This window comes from Pan paniscus, chromosome 5, assembly GCF_029289425.2.
Source record: "Pan paniscus chromosome 5, NHGRI_mPanPan1-v2.0_pri, whole genome shotgun sequence".
Classification (NCBI taxonomy): Eukaryota; Metazoa; Chordata; class Mammalia; order Primates; family Hominidae; genus Pan; species Pan paniscus.
The window spans coordinates 47,933,598-47,944,853 of record NC_073254.2 but is presented as its reverse complement, the minus strand read 5'-3'; the positions used below and the strand labels follow the sequence as shown (position 1 = coordinate 47,944,853).

The window sequence follows — 11,256 nt, the reverse complement described above, 5'->3', positions numbered from 1 at the left end:
TGGGGATTAAGGAGAGGGAGGAAACAATTCTGCCTTAAGTCCAGTGGGCAGAGGTGGAAGTTGGGCAGCTTCAGCGTATCTTGAACACCCACTAAGTAGCAAGTATACCTGAGGCTTTGGGATCCCAAAATGTGTAACATATGGAGATCGTCCGCTGTGTGTCTCTGTTGCTGTGGGCTGGCCAGAACCCATTCTCTTCTGTCCTAGGACTTTAATTGCTTTTGAGGATTCCATGCCCACTTTGTTGCCATCTTGATGGACTATATGATCAAGGTGCTCTGACCAGAGGGTGGTCATGAGGCTTAGAGTTCTTTCCCTGGGAAATTTTATCTTGAGATGAGTGACACAAGAAACAAGAATGAGTCATCATCCCAAACTGTATGCCTTGGAGTTCCTGCGCCATGGACCCCCGACGCTGACCCAGGTCTTATCCTTCTGATGGCTGGTCCTTTGGCCCTTCTTTGAATTCCAAGAGCCACCCCACATCCTGCCATAAATTCCCTGTCTGGTGAGGTTAGCCAGAGCCAGCTTCCAGTGCTTGAAGCCAAAGGATCTTGGCCAATGGATATAGCCACCCATAGAATATGTGTCAAGAATAGCTGATGGATGGGATTATAGCAGATCCAAGACAGGTTGACCCCTCTTCATCCCCTTTCCCAATATGTTCACAGTCCTTATCATGGGGATGGGATCATGGCATGGCTCTTTTGAGACGCTGTCAAATCCCAGCTAGAATTTACCTTCTTAGCCACAGTCACATTTTTCAGACCCTTCTGAGTGCCATACCTCATAACTTTCAGAAACAAACTTTGGGGAAGGCTATCACCCCTGGCCCTATACTTCTCAGTTCGACTCCTCTGTTTACCATCTACATGTCAGTTCAGCCACCCACACCCATGACCACACTGTGGCACATGGAAGCTGTGTTTGTGAAACCTCTGCTGACCTAGAGAAGGTCTTTACTTAGCTTTCTTTGTGCCATTCAAGCGGTTTGTACTGCCCACTATCATCAACTTATCCTATCACGTTGTAATGGCTCGTCTATCTTTGGTAATACCTGTGAACCCTTTAAGGGCAGTGTATTAATCAGGGTCTAGCATAGTGCTTTGCACTGAATGTTTGTAGAACAACCAACCAAACATACAGAATACAGGAAGTTGGGGAATATTATAAAGATCATGTGAACCAGCCAGGTGTGGTGGCTCATGCCTGGAATCCCAGCACTTTGGGTGGCTGAGGCAGAAGTATCACTTGAGCTTGGGAGTTCGAGACCAGCCTGGGCAACATAGTGAGACCTTGTCTCTAAAATAATAGACTGGGTGCAGTGGCTCAGGCCTGTAATCCCAGCACTTTGGGAGGCCCAGGTGGGTGGATCACCGGAGGTCAGGAGTTCAAGACCAGACTGGCCAACATGGTAAAACCCCATCTCTCCTAAAAATACAAAATTAGCCAGGCGTGGTGGCACACACCTGTAGTCCCGCTACTTGGGAGGCTTAGGCAGGAGAATCGCTTGAACCCAGGAGGCGAAGGTTGCAGTGAGCCAAGATCACGTCACTGTACACCAGCCTAGGCGACAGAGCAAGACTCCGTCTCAAAAAATAAATAAATAATTATAAAAAGATAATGTGAACCAACCTCTTTTAAAAAGGAAAACAGAACCAGTTAGGTGTTCCACACCACCCTACCAAAAAAAGTACTAGTTCAGATTTTAAAACGTAAGGCAGGCCAGGTGCAGTGGCTCATGCCTGTAATCCCAGCACTTTGGAAGGCTGAGGCAGGCGGATCATGAGGTCAGGAGATCCAGACCATCCTGGCTAACACGGTGAAACCCCGTCTCTACTAAAAATACAAAAAACTTAGCCAGGCATGGTGGCGGGTGCCTGATAACCCCAGCTACTCAGGAGGCTGAGGCAGGAGAATCACTTGGACCCGGGAGGCAGAGGTTGCAGTGAGCATGCGATTGTGCCACTGCACTCCAGCCTGGGCAACAGAGGGACACTCTATCTCAAAAAAAAAAAAACAAAAAAACAAAAAAAACAGTAAGTCAACCTACTGAAGGTTATTAAGTAGCAGGTCAGGGCCTAAGTCCAGAAGAGTGTTCTTGGCACCAGTGTGATACCATCCCATTCCTTCCCCATCAACATAACCTAGCCACCTAAGGAACACACCCAAGGCTCTGCAGCTCCATTCTCACATTCTCTCCCACACAAATTACTCAATCCAGTCCACTGTCAGTTTAGGTTTCAGGGCACAGTTTATTAAAAAATTTTAAGTAACTGCAAGTCCCACCCCCGATTCCAGTATCTATCCCCTCCATATCTCAACAGAGGGGCTGTCTATCATATGTGGGTGGGATGGGAAAGGAAGAGGTATGGTCCTACTATGCAAGTTACTCTTCAGCCTTCAGCTTGTGCTGTCCCAAACCTGAGTCCCTCTGACCAAGGTAACTTGTTCAGAGAGCAGTGGTGCCACCCTGACAGCACTTTAGGACAGTGCCATCTCCTGAGATCACTAGTCACATTCCAGTCATTGTGACCAATATATTAGTTATCAGTGGTGGTCAAAGGTAGACCAGAGGCACAGGCTGTTGAGGGAAGACCCTCTATTAAGGAAGGTTCTAAGAATGAAACATGGAATGCTCAACTTGTTAAAGTGCTCAACTACAACATTAAAAAAGTGTCGGGAAGGTGTCTATTGGTGAGAAAGCAAGGTACAATCTGAGGGGCTCCTGGAAAGATACAATTTTTAAAGTACACAAAAGGACTTCTGCTTAAATCATTCCAGCAATGAGAGAAAAAAGCTTAGAGCTTAGCCTCTGAATTACTTAAGCTGTAAATCAAATGTATCTCTAGGTGGAGACCAACTCCTTCAATTCCTCATGGAGACGGAATAAAACATTTACCACTGTCTTTTGCTCTAACTCTTCTCTCACTAAATAATTGAAAATCTGGTTTCCTTAATGGACATCACCACCACAAAAATGTCCACCATGGGCAAGTGATCAACTTAAGTATGAATGGCCTATAAACCACTTTCCTGCAAGGTTGGCTAGCCAAAACCTGGAGTGGGACGAGAAATTTGAGTTTCCACATCTGCCAGGCTGAGAGGCCCATATCTAAGAACAAGAGGTCCATAATGTATCTATTCTCTTGGCATGATTACAAGATCCATGACTGGTGTGCCATGGCAGTGAGGGAAAAGTATCCATCAGCAGCAGTGGTTATCTTGTTCTAGAAGCTAGTGTATAGCCTCAGCAGTCACTTGTAAGTCCAGTGGGCAGTGGCCCAGCCCTGGCCCTTGCATAGGTCCCGGTGGCGGAGAAAACAGGCATGGACTCGGAACCGACGGCCACAGTGGGGACAGGCATGCAGGGCTCCAGCATGGGTCTTCATGTGCTCTGTCAGATGGTGCTTCAGCTTGAAGCGCTTGTTGCAGATGCCACAGCCAAAAGGCCGAAGGCTGAAGGTCAGCATGATGTGCCGGTCACGCTTTGGCTTCACTGCAAACCGCTTCCCACACAGGCAACCAAAGCGTTTTCCATCTGCAGGGGGTGTCCCCCCTAGCTTCACAGGCCCATGCACGGCCTGGCCTGCTCCCCCAGGTCCTCCACCCCCTGATAGGATTTCATTCCCATGAAGATCCACTGGTTTCCAGGATGGACCCCCTCCCCCAGATGTTGGCCCTGCCCCTGAAGGCAACAAGAACCCTAGCTCCCCATTCCCTTCAGTGTCCCCTCCAGAAAACACTTTGGTTTCCTCCTTTGCTCCTCCAGGCTGAGTTCCACTTCCTGATATCTCCTCCTTAGGCTCGAAGGGTTCCTGCTTAATGTAGAAGATTTTGGGGGGCAGTGCAGGAGGGGCAGGAAGCTCAAGTGGTGCACTCTCACCCTCTGGAAGCTTTCGGGGAGTAGCAGTCATGGGCAGTGGGTGGGGTCCATGAGGACGGGGAAAAACCCCTGATACTCTCTGGGGCTGAGGAGTCTGAGAGAGTGTGGCTGACCCCTGGTCCTCATCATCATCTTCTTCCTCCTCCTCCTCCTCTTCTTCCACCTGAATTTGCAGCACTTCTCCCAGTTCACTTCCCTCCCCTCCCACAGGGCTCTCAGTGGAAGCAGGGCTTTCAGTAGAAGCAGAGGACTGTACTGGGGTCTGGAAAGGCGAAGAGCGAATGCACCAGCCTCCTGTAGAGGATGTAGTGGAAAGAAGGGCATGGTAGGAGTTTCCTCCACGGGCTGAAATTCCACCACCTGAAGTTTCTAATTCTCTAAGAATTTCTGAGCACTGATCTACTACTTGCCACATTTGAAGGCCACTGGCCACAAGGAGATGAGCAGGAAGAGCATCCAGTGGCAGGCGGAGACGCCCTGAATAAATGAGCTGGAGCAGCCCCTCGAAGGCATCGGCTTCAATGACACTCGGTAGAGTGAGACGAGGCGCATCCCCCAGAAGCAGCTTGTCATGGAAATAAGGAGAGGCAGCAGCCAACACTGCTTTATGAGCCCTAAGTTCCCGGCCCTGCACCAGGAGGGACACATCACAGAACTTTCCCTCTAGCCTGTGGCGGTTCAGAGATTCCAGCAGCGACGAGCTATGCTGCGGGAACTCGATCTGGATTGTCCGTGGGGCTGGGTTGCAGGTCGGGGAGGCAGGTACAGGTGGCAAAGGTGTTGGGGTTTCCATGGCCTCCTCGAAGGTGACAAGAATTGGGAAGAGGAGAAGGGCTTGGGGGTAGACTCCACGCGGGATGAAGGCTGCAGAGGAAAAAGATGGAGGTCACAGAAGCACTGGATAAAGGGAGCCACATCTCCTCAAACAACCCCCTCCCCACGAGCAATAACTGGAAACTTTTAAGTCAGTGGCGGTTTCTGCAAATCAGTCCCGCACACCAAGAAAGCAAAAACAAACAACAACAACAACAACCACCACTGAACACCAACCGGGGTTTTAACTTCCAGCCCCTGTGGAAGATAAGAAGGAGGTCCTTCAGCCACCAGCCTGCCTTCACCTGCCCAGAACAGCTCCTGCCCCGCCGCTCCGTTCTGCCTCACAGTGCCCACAGAGGTCTGCTCCCGGGAAGCCGCGGTCACCCGGACACCGCGAGTCCCGGCCCGACTGTCCTTCCCGCCGACACGCCCCCGCCGTTACACACGCGGCGCTGCCCTCGCAGCTACAGTGCCGCTCGCTACAGCTCCGTCCCAGACCGGAAGCCGCCGCCTCCCCGCCGGACACCGTCGCCAAGTGCGGCGGGCGGAGCTAGAGCCGTAGCCAATCGAGGAACGGCAGCCTACAAGCCTCGTGTTGATTGGCTACTGCAGACGAGGAGGGCGGTGCTAGTAGGAGGGCACTGGCCCAGGGTGCCCTCGCAACGGGCGTCCCGGGGAGCTGCCGAAGTCCTCCCCGCTGCAGAGGACCGAGAGCCAGGGCCCGGGAGAGAACAGCCCGGTCGGAGGGGGCGGGCCGTCAGCCGCCCCGGAAAGCTGCGTTTCCCGGTGATTAAGTGTAGCACCCGCCCCCGGTAGGTCCTGAGAGGGGCGAGATTAGTTGGGCACTTACCATGTGGGCCTGGCACTTGCCCACATCACTTTGTGTCTTCCCACCGGCCCTGCGAGGGTGGGGGTTGCCGTCCTCAGTTTCCAGGCGGGGGAAACGGGCTGGAAGCGTCACTCAGCTAATAGTAGTGGACCTGGGACTGGAACTCAGATTTGCTAAGGAACCAGGCAGGTTCTTTCCTGTTTTCTGCACGGGAGCATTTTAACCAGCAATTAAAGAAACCTTATTTCTAGGTAATTTTTAAAAGAGATAAATGTGGATATATACATGAACTCTTTTATCAGATAACGCCGCTGTTCCTGGCATCGGACTAAGTGACACAGTGGTGAGGGGAGAGTTAGATTGGAGAAGTTTGGCCGGTGCAAAACTCCTGCTCTAAAATATAAAAAATCTCATTGGGAGGGGAGAGTGACATTCTATGAGGAGAGTGTGGCATCAGGTGGGGATATACGGTTTTCCTCTCAGGCTGTCAGCTTCCTTTCAGAAAGCAGATCTTACCACCGTACAGGTCTGGAGAGCCCTGCCTAAGAAAGTCGGCACAGCGATAAAAGAACAATCTCCGTTTATTAAACATGTTTTTTTCTGTTTCACCACACACTCCAGAAAAAAAGGAAATGGGGCTGGGAGTGGAGAAAAGGGGACAGTGAGGGGGGATAGATAAGGCTGGGAGTGGGGTGGGGAGGGAGAACGAGAAAACAAAATAAAACAGGTAGGAAGAGCAACTCCCTACCCTTGAGGTGGTGGGTGGGGAGGGAAGCAGAGGGGCGGGGGGGGAGGGGGCCAGGAAGCTCTGTACAGAAGGGTTGCCCCCAGCCCACACACACACACCCCGGATATGTACAGTACAAACCCCAGATAATTACAACAGCCAAAGAAGAGAGAAGGAAGGTTGGGGAGGGTCCAGGGGTAGGGCCTGAGGTGGGGAAAGGGCACAGGGATAAAATTTCACATATTTACAACTTTTATATAAGTATAAATTTGGCCCCGGCTGGGTGTATGTGTAGGGGGATGGGACTGAAGGGGAACTGTCCATACAAAAGAAAGAGGAGTAGAGTCTAGGAGAGTCTCAATACCAAACGCAAAAGGATGAAGGGGGCAAGGCTGGGTAGGGGACAGCAGTCAGGGAAGAGGGGGTGCCAAGGAGGGGCTTCTCCCCTCCCATGGCCTACCCACCCCAAACCCCATCCATCCTACCTCCCCTATCCCGCCAGAAAACTATGTACAGAGAAACACCGAAAAATCGTGGAGCTGGCGGGAGGGAGGGAGGTGGAAGGAGATTGGGAGGGGGAGGATGAGAGGGAAGCCCAGCCCTGTCCTACCTCCCCCAGGGGACAGAGTCATGGAAGGGGGCCCCCCAACACCCCTCCTCCAACACAGGTCCCCCCACCCTGGGGGAGAGAGACATGGCTTTTCCTAGAGTAAGTTCCCCCCTCCCCCTGGGAGTAGAGACCAAGAAGAGAGAAGGAAGGGGCAGGGGGGACTGTGTGTCAGAGTAGGACAGATCAACTAGCCTGTCCTCCCAACATACACACCCTCCTAAACCCTGACCCCTCACCCTAACCTCAATTCCACCCCACCCAACACACTGGGGGAGGGGGGGGCATAAGCCCCCTCACCCCGCTCTGGGACCAGCCGAGAGCAGATCAGGTGTGGGGAGAAGGGGAGACAACTCCCATTCCCCCCTTGCCGCCCCCTCCCTGCCCCGGTGGCCCCCTCCACCCCATCTGGGTTCTGGGTGGGGAGGGAGTAAATTTAAGAGTGGTAGAAGGAGGAGGAGTTTGTGCGTGCTGAGCCCCCCCAGACGCTCCTGAGAAATCAAGGGGTAATAGGGCCCCCTCACCCGGGGTCCCCTCCCCATAACAAGGGGGGCAGGGGAGGCCAAAATGGGGCGGTGGAGGGGAGTTAGATTGTCAGCTCTGGTTACTGCTAAAAAAATCACCCTGAAGTTGAAAGTTTGGAGGTGCCACACCCCCAGGGTGGGGGTGAGGGTCTGTCCCCCAGTGCTCAGGGGAACGATGAGGCAGAGGATGGGGATAGCACCCCGGAGTGAAGGGGTCTGTGTGGGGTAGGCGGTGTCCTGGGGCAAGGGTCCCTGGGGGTCAAAGAGAGGGCAGCACCCCAATGGGAAGGAAAAGGGGGCGGCTGAGGGTCCCCACTCTCCCTCCTGGAAATGGTGCAGTGGGGGGGGTGGGCAATCAGTGTGCCTCCCAGGGAGGCATTCGGGGAGGCAATCCCGCTGTTCCTCGGTGATGTCCAATCCTGGTGGTTGGTGCTGTTACAGGGTGGGGTGCACAGGAAAGGAAGAGAAGGTCTGTGATGCTGGGTGGGCTAGTGGTCTGCGGTGTTTCGGAACTCGCCGTTCTCCGTAATCTGCAGCCGGGGTGGGGGTGGTGGGGCTGGGGGGGCCAGGCCGTTCCATGGTGGGGCCAGCGTCACACGCGGGTTTGTTGGACCCAAGGGGGGAAGCTGCCTCTCCTGCAAGACACCAAAAAGGAGAGCGCGGACTTATTGAGACGCTTCAAGGGGGCCTGGATGCCAGTCCCCTAGCAGTGGCCTCCCCTATAGCCAGCCCACACCACAAGCCATGGACCACCCCCTCCTCCCAGGACAGTCCCCACCATCCTCCTATTTTGTTTCTCACCTGCAGTAGAAGTTAACGTCCTCTGGGATCAGAGAGAAGAGAATCTCACCCCTAGACTCCTAACAGGGGCCTTCAAGCCTTTAACCCAGAGTGTCACACCAGGAAACCAGATCAAAACAGCAAGTTCCCACCGCACCCCCAAACTAACCCTTCTCTGGCTTCACCTGTGTATATTCCTTGCCCATCCCACCCTCCTCCTCTTGAAACCCCCTCCCACCCATCCCCAATCCGAGGTGGGAACTTCATGTTGAGGAATAAGGGGAGGCAGTACAGCAAAACCTCATTAATCCAAACCCCTGTGGATTTGGAATTTCTTCATAATCTGAAGAAAAACTGAGCTTGCGTTTTCCTTTATCTGTGAAGAAAAGGTGTACTAAGCAAATTAGTGGTGGAAATATGTCTGTAGGAGGGGATATTTAACCCATACCAGAAAACAGACTTTTGAATCCTATCTATTTATTAATGCATGCTCCCTGAGGAGTGGAAAAAGCCTTGTTCATCGAGTTCTGTATATATTTTGAAGACATGCATTTCATTAAATAGACACTGTCATTCAGTTTGTCACTTATTCACAGTGGCCATCTTCTCAAATATAACATTCCAAATTAGAGAGAGGTTTAACTGTACTGGGGGGAAAGGAAGGGGATTCAGGGAAGTGATATGGGAAGGGAAAAATCTTGTGGGAGGGCTGCCCCTCTCTTTCACAATTATGGCGGAAATGACTAGGAGCTTCTGCAGACACAGCATGCCCCAATCTCTGCATCCCTGGGAAGCAGAAACTGGCTTTATTCTTTTCCACCCCCATCTTCTTTTCAGTCCTTCTCCCTGGGCTCCCAATTAGAGGGTGAGGGGTACCAGACCAGCTCCTACCCCTGGTTCTACTCTCATCACCTCCTATAGCTCCTTGACCAACTCCTGGTTCCTGCCCTTAGCTCCGCCTTCTGTTCCTCTGCTGGGAGAAAAGAAAGCGATCTGAATTTCCCTACACTTCTGGTTGGGAAATTCACTTCCTTCTCTCTTTGGCTGTTGTAATTATCTGGGGTTTGTACTGTACATGTCCGTGTGTGTGTGTGTGTGGGCTGGGGGCAACACTTGGCTTTTTAAAATTCAGGCTCAAAACTAATTTCTAATTAATGGCTGAGTTGCAGAGAGACCAATACCTACCACAAGTGGTTTAGAACAAATTTCCAAATTATTTCCTGGGCCACATGGCATTTAGGCTTGGTAATATAGCTATGTCTGACCTTAGGATACAAAACCTTCCAAGTAAAAGCTTCTATATAAGCTCTCCCTTCCATCCTAGGATCAAGGAGCTAACCTCTCAGATCACCCAAACCCCAGCCTTGGGTATGAGATACCCAGCAAAACTGCCTTCTTAGCTTGCTGGGTATCTCACACGTTTTCTGCAAGTCAGTGAGAGGAAATCACTTATGGTAGGGTATCCTGAGTATGGCGGGAGAGCAGGGAAGGAACCCCCAGATTCCATTCCCTCTGTTTGTCTGCTGGTGACAGCACATAAGCATGCCCTGGACACCCCCATGGACCCAAATTTAGAAAGTGGATAAATTAGGGTGCCATTATTCATTTTACAAAAGAATTCACTGCAGGAGTCCTTTAAATGGCAAAGTCCCCTGGTGCCTTTTAGCATCTTTATAGATCACCAGCTACTTTGACAGAGAGGCTGGGCAGGCAGAGAATTAAAATTACAGTGTAAGGAGCCACTGCCCACTGCAGCTCAATCCCAAAGAAAACCGCATCTCAGAAATGATGGCTATAGCTGACAGGTTCTCATTTACTGGCTTTTTAGATAGGATTATGTGTCCGGCAAGGCCACTCGATGGCAGGAGAGGGGGAGTGAGTGGCATCAGCAACCTGGGGATGTGAGCTGTGAGAGTACATTCTTTACCATGCTGTTCCTGGCACCTCTCCCTGGGAATCAACATGCCTACTGAGCCCACGATCTGATCTAGGAGGATGTCTCTCCCCATTTCTAAACTCCCAGGCCACATGATCAAGTCCATGTCCTAAAATCTGCCTGAGGTTCCTTTCTTGCTCCTTCTTGTTCCATCCACCCTGCCTAATGTCAGGACATCTCAATAGCATTTTTTCCAGGGTATCTCAAGTCTCCCTGAGTTAACTACCCACTCCTAATTCCCACCCAATGGGGGCTAATATGAGCTTCAGATGCCTTCTGCCTCACAGATATAAGGAGGAGTAAGAGAGAGAATCAGGTGAGGAGTGGAAAGGAGGGTAGAGAACCAAGGTTAGGGAAGGAAGAGGGAAACCCAACCTACCTGCTGCAGTCAGCACAGCCCCTATAGCCAAGATCCTCCAACCCATCATTGCCTCCACCCCATTAACAAACCCACCCCCAGCCCCTAAGGACGCTCTGGTGAAATGGGGGGTGACAGACATACACTGGAGAGGTAGAGGAAGAGGAGGGCTTAGAGTCAGGAGGAGGCTGGGAGGGGGTGGGTTTTGCAGGGAAGTGGGTGTGACCTGTGAATGTGCTGGGCCCATCTAGGGCCCAACTCTTGGTGTTGCTAAGGTATTGTTGGACAGTTCTGGGAAGCAGCAGCAAATGCTCTCTTTGGGTGGTGTCTTGGGAGATGGATCTGTGCAGGTGTCGGAGGGCTGGGAGTCTGTGGAGGTTCCCTGGGTGTGGAGGGCAGCAGTGAGAGGGGAGAGGCTCCGGAGGTGTTGGAGGGAGTGGGCTTCACGACCAACCTGCAGTGGTCCGGAGTCACCTCCCCCTGTGTCCTCCGCCCGTGGCCAAAGCGGAACCAGGAGAATTACCTGATGAGGAGCTGCAGTGGGAGAGAGTGGGGTCATGGGGTCAGGAGCCTTGGTGGGGGGATGGCAGGCGGGGGGAGCCTAGCAGTCAGAGCAGAGAGGAGTATGGGTAGGAAAATGAGCAGAATTTTGGGAAAGCAAGGGGTAAGGGTGCAGAAGGGAGGTCCTAGAAGCTGGCTTGTGAGAAGAGAGGCTGGGCAGCAGGCAGCTGGGAAGGTCTGAGGGCCAGAGTGGGAGGGAGGCCAAAGGGAGGCTGGACTTAAATACTGAGGG

At 52.2% G+C, this 11,256-nt stretch overlaps 2 protein-coding genes across 16 annotated transcripts in view; both read right to left on the bottom strand.

The window, feature by feature from the left end:
• Positions 1-2,235: 2,235 nt before the first annotated feature.
• ZBTB9 (zinc finger and BTB domain containing 9) lies at positions 2,236-6,461 on the bottom strand. 3 transcript variants are annotated; one of them, XM_063604831.1, is made up of 2 exons: positions 5,553-6,461; positions 2,236-4,750 (listed from the first exon to the last, which is right to left on the bottom strand). In XM_063604831.1, the coding sequence occupies exon 2, from the start codon at positions 4,677-4,679 to the stop codon at positions 3,258-3,260; it is 1,422 nt and encodes a 473-aa protein (XP_063460901.1). In that variant the 5' UTR covers positions 4,680-4,750; positions 5,553-6,461; the 3' UTR covers positions 2,236-3,257. The 3 variants fall into 3 exon arrangements, with proteins under 3 accessions (XP_063460901.1, XP_008958874.1, XP_003808612.1); XM_008960626.6 differs by lacking the exon at positions 5,553-6,461 and adding an exon at positions 4,937-5,525; XM_003808564.5 differs by lacking the exon at positions 5,553-6,461 and adding an exon at positions 5,005-5,525.
• Positions 6,095-11,256, bottom strand: part of SYNGAP1 (synaptic Ras GTPase activating protein 1) — a 33,691-nt gene continuing 28,529 nt past the window's right edge. For 6 of the 13 annotated variants that reach the window (XM_055113472.2, XM_063604824.1, XM_063604823.1 and 3 more), the window contains one exon: positions 6,095-8,025. In XM_055113472.2, the coding sequence (XP_054969447.1) occupies positions 7,878-8,025 (148 nt within the window). In that variant the 3' untranslated portion in view covers positions 6,095-7,877. Of the gene's footprint in view, positions 8,026-10,911; positions 10,998-11,256 lie in introns of those variants that run through there. The other 7 variants (XM_034961848.4, XM_063604821.1, XM_063604822.1 and 4 more) reach the window with 4 other exon arrangements.

Coding starts and splice junctions, on each gene's coding strand:
- ZBTB9 (XM_063604831.1), bottom strand. CDS start 4,679: ATGGAAACCCCAACACCTTTGCCACCTGTACCTGCCTCCCCGACCTGC.